The following is a 13103-nucleotide window of genomic DNA, read 5'->3' on the forward strand; positions in this document are numbered from 1 at the left end:
ACTGTAAAAGGCATTCCAGAAAATATTCAGCCTGTACTCAATGACATTTGCCTCTCTAAAAGAAAAAAAAAAAGGCAGAAAATAAAAATACATTAACTGATCTTCCTTTTCGTCCTCTTGCACAAAAGACCATGTGCTTACAGAGAAACCACAAAGCTAGATGCTGTTCTCTTTCCACACAGTGAAAGTATAAACACTTTCCTCTGGGAACAGATAGGAAAGTTACCATTGAAACCTGAAATAGGTCTGAATACTGTTCTGAATACTCAAGATAACAGGCATTGCCAGCAAGGTTTATAAAACAGAAAATTGCAATTCCCGCCCTTTGCTTGATGCTTACCTACTAGTTTAAAACCGCCGTTTTAAATGCTCATGTACATGTTAATTTTGAATCTTAACTTTTTTTTTTCTTCTTTGTCTCTAAAAGTTCTGGCCTTGGCTTCTGGTCCTGAGTTAGGACAGCTGACTTTCTTGGGGCTTGTGGGAATAATCGATCCTCCACGGACTGGCGTAAAAGAAGCTGTTACTACACTTATCACGTCAGGAGTTGCCATAAAAATGATTACTGGAGATTCGCAGGAGACTGCAGTTGCCATTGGTATCGTTAGTCCACTTCCTTTCATTTTGCACTTGTTTTCTGTTTTGGCAGTGTTGTGAAGCATGGGTATGAAGTCTGACGTTTGTGAGTTGGATGTATTGGGCTGACATGTGGCACAGTGCAATTAGGAGGAAAAAAAAAAAAAAAAAACCCAGAAAACCCACACCCTAGCCTGCAGTGATACTGTGGTTGCAGCTTAAACTGTAGTTTTTCTAATTTGGTTAATGCGTGACTTCTGCTGTTTGAGACTCTGTATTTTCTTACTGTATTTTGTTATAACATAAACTCGATTTCTGATTCTTACTCGTACACCCCCAACGCCGTCCTCCCTACCCTCAGCTTTGGATGCCTGTCTTACAGCCACAGGGAGAAAGGAAAATAGCCGGTGACAATGAGTATTTAGGATGGATATGGCACTTCAGTACTCGCTAACAAGTTTTGTCCATATAACCAAGTTGGATGTTAAAGTACAATTAATGAATATTTAAACAAACTTCTCCATTTTACAATATAATACCTTTAAGTACGAGTACTTCAGCCAGAATATGAATTCCTTATATACAGGGTGATGAACAAAATGTTGAAAATGCGTGTAAAATAAACCCCCAAACTAGCAATAATTTTTCAGAGGTTTTTATTTTCCTTGTCTCCACTGTGCCATCTTTCATTGTCTTGTTAGTTTTGAACTGTGAATTCTTCAGAGAGGACTGAGCTCTTGTGTTTATATGGCACCTGACACAGTGAAGTACAGACCTTTAGTCCTAAGAAGTCCAAGGAAATAAATATCTGATTAGAATAGACTTTGTAGCATGTGTTTTGTTATTCAAGAGTTCAGATGATTTACTCTGGTCGGTACACTGAATCAGTAAGGTGTCAAGATGTTCTGCTCTAGGCATTTCAAATCTGAAATGCTGCTGAAAATAGTAGGTTTAAAAATAAGAAAATTAGGTACTTAATGTTTTAAATGGATAAACTGTTATAATACCCTTTTTATTACTTATTTCCAGCGAGTCGTCTAGGATTGTATTCCAAAAACTCACAGGCAATCTCTGGAGAAGAAATAGATGATTTGGATATTCAGCAGCTTTCTCAAATAACACCAAAGGTTGGTTTTGATACACTACATACTGAAATACAGTAAAGGGATATATTGAGAAATGCCTTTTTTTTTTTCCTGTGGAAAGCTAAAATGTAACTTCTGAGATACAAATAACATGCCTCTAACAGAAGTAGGTGATGCAGCAAATTACCGGAGGCTTTTTGCATAGAGACATGGAAGCGGTTCCAGATCAAACAAGTGCCTTTTGGTTAGACATACAACCATATGAAAACTTATTTCTTTCATTTCACACAGCTGTCTTTTTAATGAGTTTACTACTTTGGTCTCTTTTTAATGATTCAATTTGGTTTTTACCTTTCCATGACTCTCTTTGAACTTCCATTTTGTCACCTCTCACTTTCCGTGAGCATCATCACCTTCTTGTATTGTTAGACCATTTTACCTCTTTGAATAGCTCAGCTTACATGTACAACACCTTACAGTGTGCATGTTCAGACACTCCATCCTTCTGTAATCTGCAAGAGGAGCTGTCGGTATCGTTAGTGATTTTAAATCGACCTGGGATCACTGGTTGAGAATTTTGAAAGGGTTTATTTATTAAGTTACTGCTTAATACTTTTTAGTTATTAAATAACTAAATGTATTAGCCAGTGTCAAATTTGTAAGTGAGAAGGCATAATCAAACCTAATTGAGGTTCAGGCTTGGCTGTGTTGCAAAATTGATGCATCAAAGCGCTGCTCTGCAAAAAATCGCAAAATTAGACTGCAGCCTGCTTGAGTCTGACATAAGCAAGCCAAAAGCCAGTATTTACAATCATGAAATGTGCATGCCAGCTGTGTTGTTGTGTCTTTCCTTGGAGACTCACAAAACCTTAGAAAACAGGAATTGTGTGGCAAATAATAATTTTTGGCTTATTCGGTAATACTTGTTCTTTTAGGGCTGTCCACCTTAAATAGCTGAAATAGCTACAAATTTGCTTTGTGCATGTTTGATCTGAGACCCAGTTTGTTTTCTCGGCGTTTATTTAAAATCTTATTAGTAATTAATTAAAATAACCAATACGATTGGTATCTGTATGCAGTCTAAAGCAGCAAAAATGGATGTGAGTGCTAACAGTATGGAGTTTATGGAAAACTAAATTCCTTGTGCACAGATTTCAATTTAGAGAGAAACCAGAGTGTTAAAAAAAAAAAAAAATCAGAAAATCAGTAATTCCTTCCAAGATGGAATCTTTATTAATTAGCTTGAAAAGCTCAATCTGTTAATAATGTGCTACATAAACTAGTACAGTTGAAATGTCCCAAGTAGGTTGCCACTAGTGCTGACAAGAACAAGGGCATCAGCTGTAGAGTCAGCATGGCAGTTGCCTGCATGAATTGAGTCAGGAAGGCCAGCAGCAAGCCATTATAACTCGGTTGCTTCATAATTTCAGAAGATTTTTAAATTGCATATTCTATCTTGAAATAAGTACCACCAACTTTGTTTACTAGAGCACACTTTGAATCTTCTCTGGAACTGACGATTTCACTCTTAAAAACAGCTCATTGGTACTTCACATTGGTGCTAACAGGAGTATAGTTGGCCTTTGATAGCACTTTTTTTCCTAGCTTTATAGAATCCAGTGTAGTTCTTCAGATTTCTCAGATTTTCACCACTGCTTCATTGTGCTTTTAACAGGTTGCAGTGTTTTACAGAGCCAGTCCCCGACATAAATTGAAAATCATAAAGGTACGTCTTACTAGAGGCTCCAACGCCGGACAGTTGCTATGGGAGGTGTTTGTGGAGCCTTTAGTTGAATTATAACGTGTTACAGCGTGTTGAGATGAAATCAGAAATGAATTTGGTCTGAAAGTGAAGTGTGTTTGAAAATATTACCTAGAAAAATGTGTAGTGCCCCCAAGGGATAGGCAGCATCATGCTTTCTTCTGTGCAGGGAGCTGGGGTTTGACTGAGATTTTGTCACATTGCCATTGCATTGACGAGGACCTCGAAAGAACCCTATTTCTGATACTTCTCAAAACGAGAAGAGGGCGTGAATTTCAAGCCATGACTGAAGTAATGCTTCTATTGACAAGCTAACAAAATAAGGTAGCAAAGAGGGACATCCTCAGTGTTACAATTGGAAAAGCAAAGAAGCAACAATAAGGAGAAGAAAGTCAAGCATTCAGACAGTTAGACTACACTGAGAGTTATAGGAGAGTGAGAATGTTAACATTGAAATACAGTATCATCTTTCTTTCTCTGTAGGATTTTTTTTTACTTGCTCTTAAAGGCAGATTTTATATACCTTAGCTTTAAAATTTAGGCTGTCTGAATATATAAACTGTTGTTTAACCCAAAATCTTGTATAAAAATGTGCTAAAACAGCTGCGTTTCTTTAGGTTTTAACAGTGGAGTTATAAGACAGGGGGAGGAGGAGGGGGGGAATGACACCAACCTTGTATCTACAGTAATTTTATAGGATGGATTATTTCAGTCCTTGATTTAAGCTCATTTCCATTTCTTCAGTCCCTGCAAAACAACGGTGCAGTCGTGGCTATGACAGGAGATGGAGTGAATGATGCTGTTGCGCTGAAGGCTGCAGATATTGGTGTAGCAATGGGACAAACCGGAACAGACGTTTGTAAAGAGGCAGCAGATATGATCCTTGTGGATGACGATTTTCAGACAATAATGTAGGTGGCATTTATGTACATACCTTGTGCTGTATAGTTTTAATGACATGTTGACTGGGTTAAAACCAAGAGAAATTGCCTGATCGTCTAAGTGTAGCACTTGATAATGAGTTCTCTGCTAAGGCAGGAGAATTGTCTTTACAGTGATTGCCTGTATTATCCTCTTAAAATAGAGCTGGGAACATAATAATACAAGGGGCAACTAAACATTTCTGTCCTTTTATGTATGTTAATACTATAAGAATGCTTTCACATATTTAGACCTTGAGCTACTTTGATCTTGTACGTAGATCAGAGGTAAGTAACAAAGGAGGTTGTGCATGTATGTGCTATAAAAACTAACCTAGCCTGTATTTCTGCTTCTCCAGTTAGAACTGTGGTAGTGTAGTGTATTTAGAAACATAGCTGAGGTGAAATTGTGTGTCTGTTAGCTGTCAGTATGGTTCATCTTCATTTAATTTCTTACTTCAGAAGCATTAATCTTATGTAAAAACGAGAGAGGGCATTCCTCTCAAGATTTAAAAAGTTTACACAGTGCTTCATTTTCAACTCTTTAAATGCAGTGATGTTTCAGAAGAAGAAAGGAATATAAGGTATTTAAATATCACAGGTCAAGATAAGTTACCAGCTTTGGTAACGAGCTATTTGTTACTTGCTCATTTTTGTTGTTTGGTGCACTTCAAAGAGAGCATAGCTAAGCTTACCTTATTTTGAATTTAATCTCTCTGACTTTTGAAGGCAGTGGTTGTTGGCAGAGCTGGACTGATGTCTAGCGAGATAGCCTTCATTTCAAAATTATGCATCATGCAGAGAACACTTGTTTGTCTGCAAGCATGATGCTTAACCCTTGGGGTGAAGTTAAATGCGGAAGTGCAATAATAAGAAAATGTCCCTAGGTGGCAGTATGTCACGATGATCTGAGAGTTAAAAGGTTTCGGTACTAATTCAGCCAAGAGCAGTGTGGTGTTGTGCAAAAACAAAAGACAGAAGGGAATAATTTTGAGATACTCAGAAGAGTACATGGGAAGGACATCCGTGGTAAGTATGTAACTTTACTTGGGATTGATGAGGCTCTTGCTGGAATGCTTTACGCAGTTTTGCTCACCTCATCAGGAAAGCTCTTAATAGGAGAGGGTAAAAGAGTGGTGAACACTAAAAAAAAAAAAAAAAAGTACAGATTTACATCCGTCCACCAAGCCCTTTAGTCTTTTTCTCTTAAAAGTTACGAAAGGAATGCTGATTAATTGTTCTTCTTTGCTACTGGGGGAATGGAAGCAAGTCATCCGTTTTATTTGCAGCAGAGTAGACTCCACTTAAGTATCAGAAAATACCTTCTGACTGCTGTAATGGCAGTAAGGGGATAGACAGGTTGCGACACACGCTAGAGGTTGAGAAGATGGTCTATACGTTTTTCACTCTGCAGTAAGAATACATCTAAAGTCATGCTGGAGTTGGAAAAACACTGACTGCCAGAGTTAAAGAACCTCAACTCCATTTGTTTTTTGGCATTCGTATTGATGCTTAAAGTAATAGCTTTTCTAACTTGTTCTAAGCTTTTTTTTGTTTTGCAGTAGACTTATTTGTCTGGTGATGTAGCCTTTGTTTTTTGTTGCAGGTCTGCAATTGAAGAGGGTAAAGGAATTTATAATAACATAAAAAATTTTGTTAGATTTCAACTGAGCACGTAAGTTAAAAGTTGACAATATCAGAAGTTCCTGATTACATTGTGAATGAATCAAAGCATCCACAAGCAGCTGCTGCATAAATTCATGTGAACACTGCAAATTTCATGTAGGGTGTTGATATGATTTCAAAACTTCGGTATTTTCGATTTGGTGGCTTGTTTCCTTTCTAGAGAAACAGGAACCAGTGCAATAAACAGACATCTACCTTTGTCACAGTTCTTCCTGTTAAGATGTGAAAATTCAGTAACTGAGAGGATAGGGAAAATCAGCGTAGCTGCCTTTTGGGTCCTTGTTTAAAGGAGAAGTTAGCAGTCATTCCCTCCTTAACCAGAACATGTTTATCAAATGAAGGGGACCAGGGAAACAGGGGATTATAGTTCCTCTGTAACCCAAATACTGGTTTGTGGAAGGAGTTAGCCCTGTGAAGCTGACTTTGCTTGCATGTAAGGATCCCTTATGCTAACTATATAATCTGTATGTAAGACAAGAGTTAATTAAGCCTTAGTTTCAAAAATTTTGTGAGTTTATCTTGTTGAATCTGGATTCAGAAACATGTTTTTCCTCTTTGCTGCATTGTTCGTAAAGTTTTTTTGAAGGCTTCATGGCATTTCAGAGTGGTTGAATAAAGTTGCAGAAATTTAAAACAAACACTGAAAACCTCACAAATGCCAAATACCCCCTGAAACTCCCTCAAGTGCCCAATACCCTTCCCCAAATAATGCAAAAGCAAAACAAATAATCCCCACCAAAACCCTCCAACACAACAAAACCCAGAAAACACCAGCCTCTTTAAAATTTTTATGCAATTTTTAGAAGTGTCGTTTACTTTCAGTCCTGACTAGTGTCAACACTGGAAACCTCACAAATGCCAAATACCCCCTGAAACTCCCTCAAGTGCCCAATACCCCTCCCCAAATAATGCAAAAGCAAAACAAATAATCCCCACCAAAACCCTCCAACACAACAAAACCCAGAAAACACCAGCCTCTTTAAAATTTTTATGCAATTTTTAGAAGTGTCGTTTACTTTCAGTCCTGACTAGTGTCCTGCACTGGTAGAAGACGAGAAATCTGCTTCTGAAAAATAACTAAGCACAGATAAATCTAGGGAAGTGTGCTTGCCTGTTGGCCTTGGGAGTGGTAGTCTGAGGTGTTGATTAATCAGTTACCCTTTTTTTTTTTTTTTTCCCCTCTGTGCAGGGTTCAGCAAAGCGCTAAATTTGGAATTATCATAAGCCTTTGCTCTCATGGTTAGGAAACCACTTAATCTTGCACTGAAAGCAATTAGTGCATGCCTGTTCAGTGAGGTTTCTAGTACCCAACTTGGAACCTGCTAATCTGTTTTCAGGCTTTTGCCTAACCTTCTCATCTTGCTAATAATGAGGGGTGGTAGAGGTATTTTTAGGGAGCTCAGGTAGTACCTTGCCTTGGCTGATTAGTCAAACTAGTGGCAGGTGCACAAGAGTGGTTGTGTTTCCATCAAAAGTCTAAAAGCGTTTTGCATCTCAGAACCATGCTTCAAGTTCTGCTTCTGGCACAATGAAAGTACAAGACCCAGTTCTCCAGTAAAAACATCAATTAGGTGATGGGGGTGATAACTCCGAAATGTTATCTTCAAGTTTGGGAGGTTTGTAAGACACACATTTGCCAGAACAATGCTGCTTTAAATATGGCCTGTGTCAGGATGAGCATCCTAAATGATTTCATGCTCTGGCTTTAAAGTGAGGCGTACGTCAGCCGTGATGCACACTGTCAAAGTCTGTATCTACTCTTAAACAGCTGAAGCGTTGATTACAAAGCAGTTGTCGGTGGATCTTCGGAAATATTCCATGCTGACGGTTATAAAAATGGATTCTTTCAACAGGAGTATAGCAGCACTGACTTTAATCTCACTGGCTACATTAATGAACTTTCCTAATCCTCTCAATGCCATGCAGATCTTATGGATCAACATTATTATGGATGGACCTCCAGCTCAAAGGTAAGTAATTACTTTAAATTCCATCAGAGGTCTGTAGTCCTTTTTTTTCAGGAAGGAAAATGGTTGTTCATAAAGGAAACTCTGTGAAGTGCTAAACTTCAGTGAAATGTTTCTGAAACCCCAACCTTGTTCTTTGAAATACAGTGTTGGCAATATAGTCCTATGTTCATTCCTTTTGGTTTGCTTTAGTGTCCAGTGATAATTATGGGGGCAGCAGGGATACCTAAAGATCCACAGACAGGCCCATGCAGCTTGCATGCAGGCTTCCCTCTGGGTTCTTCCTCTGGCCCTCTTCACTGCACATAGGTGGTAGAAGGGAAAGGTGGAAAGGAACTAGCAGTAAATTCCTTAGCTAGGTTGATCATGGTAACAGAAAAGAGGCACGTGACTAATATTGCAGCTTCCTTTAAAATTAACATCTGGTAATTTGAATATTGTCTTGTATCAGGTATTTATGGATTCTCAAATTGCAGTGTTAGAATATTGCCTGTTAGTAGAACATAGAACGCAGTTTTCTGAAAGTGGAAATATCATGTGATTATTTGAATGAGGCAATTCTTAGGCTGTAGAAAGGAGACTCAAATCTTTCTTTCAACTCAAAAAAAAAAAAATCGAGTCCTTAAGTTAGAAGCAGTGAATTATTTTTACGATGATAAAAATCTAAGATGTTCTTTTAATTGTAAGTCTTGGGGTGGAGCCTGTGGATAAAGATGTTATTCAGAAGCCTCCAAGAAATCTGAAGGACAGCATTCTGACCAAAAACCTGATTGTGAAAATACTGGTTTCGTCCATAATTATCGTGTGTGGAACACTGTTCGTCTTCTGGAGAGAGGTATGACAAAAGTACAAAACTTAAAGCAGAATGAACTTGATTGCAAGCTTTGTCCATGCTTATTGAAGAATCTGTGCAGCTAGCAGACTAGAGAGGAGGATTTTCAAAGTAGTTGTTGAAATGAGGAATACAGTTTTATTCCCCAGTCTGTTTTGACACAGACTTCTCCAGGTCCTAGATCTACTTGGGAAACCTTGGCCCATAGAAAGTAGTTGTACAGATCTTCTAGACAGAACTTTCTTTTCCCAGTAGAGAAGAACGTTGTTTGAACTTTTGGTAGCGCGTCGTAAAATTCTTGATATTCCGTGTGCTTGCGTAAATGCTTGTTGAGAGGCTTCGTTTAATCACAGCTTGGAATTGCAAACTGCAGGATACCGGTGGGTCACGTGGGCTGTATGATTGATCAAACCAGCTTGGGGCTAACAAATTCCTTTTGCTTTCACTTACTGGCTAGTAGAACTTGGAATTACTGTAATAACTTTGTTCAGTTGTGGAGGGTTTGGAGCATGCTAAAGCCATTTCGTTTTCTTGTGTTGGCAGCTAAGAGACAATGTAATAACGCCTCGAGATACAACCATGACTTTCACCTGTTTCGTGTTTTTTGATATGTTCAATGCCTTGAGTTCTAGATCTCAGGTAAGTGATTCGTATTATCCACTTACACCGTATTTACACAACAAGCAGAATTTCCTTTGAATTTCCTTTGAGGGAGGATTTTGCTGTGTTTGTTTTAAATGTTCTCCTGCAGATTTACCTAAGATCTGCTATTAAGCTTCAGAGTTTCACATATTTACTAGTTAGGCATTCTTAAATGACAGGTAAGTATCAGTTTCCTTAATTTATGTGATGCAGAGCTGGTAGTAGTGTTTCTGTCCTGACAGGAGCCAGGAAATTTTTATTAAAAGCTGAAGTGTGATGGTCCTTTGAATTACTGTATCCACTCTCTTGGGTTTGTTTGGGTTTTTTTTTTTTTCCCCCCTTAAAATTCTGTCAGTTCAGTCATCCTTGCCAGAATCTGAAACATCTTGAAGGCCTTAACTTTATTTTGTAACCCTAACCCATAATCCAAGGAAAATTTCTTAAACAGTTCTTTCTGCCCATATTTTTGTTTTAAGGAAACAAGTCTGAAATTCCGTGCTGGTTGGAGAGAAGTAAATTGCTAGTATATGTTACTAGATTTCCTCTAGTTTGCAGTCTGTTTTCTGATGTGAATTCTCCAGGCCAACAAAACCACTTCCCTCTGGTGTAAGGGCACCGTCTAACGTGCTGTACTCGCAGAAAAGTGAGCCCAAGCGTACACGTTGCTTAATGCGAAGACAAGATTTGTACTCTGTTTACCAGAGGGAAAATGCCAGCAGGCCATTCAGGAACATACTCTGGATCTTCTAAGAAAGAGGTCCACAATAATGTTTTACATTCTTAAAAGCCTGGATGAAAAGAAATTGTAGTTAGGAATTATTTCCTTGTCTAGATAATGAAGTTTGCGTGTGCAGAGTTGTGTTGTTTGTTTTGCAGGCAAAATCTGTGTTTGAGATTGGACTTTGCAGTAACAAAATGTTCTGCTATGCCGTCCTTGGATCTATAATGGGGCAGCTATTGGTCATTTACTTTCCTCCACTTCAGAAAGTTTTCCAAACAGAGAGCCTGAGTATCTTGGGTAAGAACGGTTCCTTTTTCAAAACTGTGCATTAAGGATTGATTTGTAGATGCATTAGCTGGTGGTTCTATAAGAGCACTTCCTGGTTCTTTGCATACAACAGGAATATAAAGCTTGCTTTTTTTTTTTAAGGAAACACAAAATCCTTTTAGATACTTTCTTTGGCAATCATGCTCTATATGGTATGTTACACAACTGATCAGTGCATTCCTGTATTTCTTAGGTACTTATGTATACTGGGTGTTTTAATACAAATTTTGATGCAGGTGAAAAACGAAGCCTAGAGTTTATTGAAGTTTTTTAAGCACAATTAATCTTGCTGTTTAGCAAGGGGTTTTTTTCTCTAAATATAAGCATATTTCTAAATTTTAATCTCTTATTAAATAATCAACTGCACTGTCATAGGATAAACGGGCATGAAGATTTTAAGAACCTATCTATTACCTATAGATACGTAATGCTCTTGGCCTCATTAAGACTTACATTGTTTACTTCTGTGGTTTTCTGGAGTTAAATGATTGTCGTGAAATACATGTTTCTACGTACGCTGTTTATTGCGTCATTTCTGATGATATTAATATTTTTTTAGTATGAAGTTAATTATGTGTTTGTTTTTATCATAGAATTGTAGAACGGTTTGGGTTGGAAGGGACCTTTTCATAGGTGTTGATAACAATAGGGTTATGAAATACTTCGAAAGTTTGAAATATCAGGGCTATACTTACGATCTGTGCATAAACCTAAACATGTTCACCTTTTGGTCCTGCAGAAATTGGTTCTTGCTTCATTTCCCCTGAACTCACCCAATGACGGGGAGACAATTTGAAAAACTTGCAAGCCTTGTTCTTTTGTGTCTGCCCTCAGCCTTAAATAGCAAATTTAAACAAGGCTAATTATCTCTTTCCAGATTTACTGTTTCTTCTGGGACTCACCTCCTCTGTGTGCATAGTGACTGAGATCATAAAGAAGTTTGAAAGAAGCAAGGAAAAGATCCAGAAACGTGGAAGTTCTTCTTCGTCAACTTCGTCTTTTCTTGATGTATGATGCATATTGCATTCTTTTGTTTGCAAACTTAGGGATTGCTGTCTAAGGATGTAGGAGAAAGCAAAACAATATTGGGAGGATAAAGAAATCCGAGGGCTTTTGACAAGTCCTTTGTTTCACTGGCTAATGATGAACATTCATGTTTCAAGACTGTTTAGAATTTAACTTCCAGCTGTGGGAGTAACAAATGAAATTATGCAACTTTGGTAACACTTTTCCTCAAACATAAATTCACTTTTGAGATTGAATGGGATTTTGTGTGTGGGGGGGTTAAATTAAAGAAAGATCTAAGCCCAAGTCCCATTTTCTGCACTTAAAGAGATATAACTGTGTAAAATCCTTCTCTTAGATATAAATATTTTAGTTTGTTTTTATTTAAAACATTGTACTATTTTACTTTTATGGTGGTGGGACTTTGCTACTAATACGAGGATAAAAAAATATTTCAGAGGCATTCCACTGGGTTTAGAGTCTGTCACAAGAGTGCCATATTCTAGCTACTGTATTTATTTACTTTATCCTGCAATGTGTAAGCGGCTCAAGTACCTTGTGCTACAGGTTTGGTTTGGGTTTTTTTTTTGTATCCCAAGTTTGGTTTTTTTTTTGCACAGGATGTGACCGCTGTTGGATCACTGTTTCTCTTTTCTTTTTCTGTGATTGAAAAGCCTATACTGCAATTTGAAGTAAATGTTTGCTTTTCTTAAAAGTGTGTTGTCTCTTTGTTGTAAAAGAAACTCACATTTACCCCAGATTAAGATGTTTGTTTTGATACCATTTTAGATACAAGCTTTGTTTCATGTCTTGTTCCCTACTTCAGCTTAGGACTGTTAGATCACTTGAGTGATTACAAGATGGTATTGTTGTTGAAATGATTCCTGGTGTGTTGAACTACAGAACGAATGCACTAATCCTCACTAATGGCAAAAAAACCACACCCCTCTCAAATAAACTTGGTTTTCCTTCCTCTTCCTTCTTCCACGCTGATCATAACAATAAACTTTTTACTGGTAGTGTAACTTAAAATTTTAACCTACAGAATGACCTTTTGTGGCTAGAAAAGCATTATAATAAATTTGTGCCTTGGTATGTTGTTAAAAGTATTTTTAATATATGATAATGTCTGAATATGCTAATACTCACTAATTGGAAATGGTGGTGTTCTTCAAAGCAGACGTTCAGCTGGTGTCATCGGTGTCCCCTCATCAGAGTAGGACTCATCAGCCTGTGAGGAAGTGCAAGGGACAATCGCCTAGGCAATTTCCCACTGCAGCCTGCAAGTGTAGCGTGGGTATTGGCTCTCGGCCGTGCTGGTCATCCTGCTGGTCAGTGAATTGTCGTCAACAGGCTCTGGGGTATGTCAGGCCCTGGTGGGGGCTGACAAGGCCCTCTTACAGAAATGCTCTCATGCGTTCAAGCCAAAGTTTATGACAGTTCTGCCTGTTGAACAGATTTGTCTGATTTGTTCCAACTGTTGAACTATCCCCATCTTTGGCAACTGGGGCTGTAGTTGTTCAGCTTTGTTGCAGTGTGTGCAGTGTTTCAATGCAATTTCAGAACACTTACTAATAAAA

The 13103-nt window shown here is 38.0% G+C and overlaps 1 protein-coding gene across 1 annotated transcript; it reads left to right on the forward strand.

Moving 5' to 3' along the window:
* Nucleotides 1-378: 378 nt before the first annotated feature.
* LOC104508657 (calcium-transporting ATPase type 2C member 1-like) lies at nucleotides 379-12194 on the forward strand. The gene is made up of 10 exons (XM_010150360.1): nucleotides 379-598; nucleotides 1606-1703; nucleotides 3337-3387; nucleotides 4168-4334; nucleotides 5950-6018; nucleotides 7883-7999; nucleotides 8684-8831; nucleotides 9372-9467; nucleotides 10347-10488; nucleotides 11396-12194. Exons 1-10 carry the CDS (start codon nucleotides 379-381, stop codon nucleotides 11530-11532), a joined length of 1245 nt encoding a protein of 414 aa, XP_010148662.1. The 3' UTR covers nucleotides 11533-12194.
* Nucleotides 12195-13103: the final 909 nt, after the last annotated feature.

This window comes from Eurypyga helias, unplaced genomic scaffold (genome assembly GCF_000690775.1).
Source record: "Eurypyga helias isolate BGI_N326 unplaced genomic scaffold, ASM69077v1 scaffold42644, whole genome shotgun sequence".
Classification (NCBI taxonomy): domain Eukaryota; kingdom Metazoa; phylum Chordata; class Aves; order Eurypygiformes; family Eurypygidae; genus Eurypyga; species Eurypyga helias.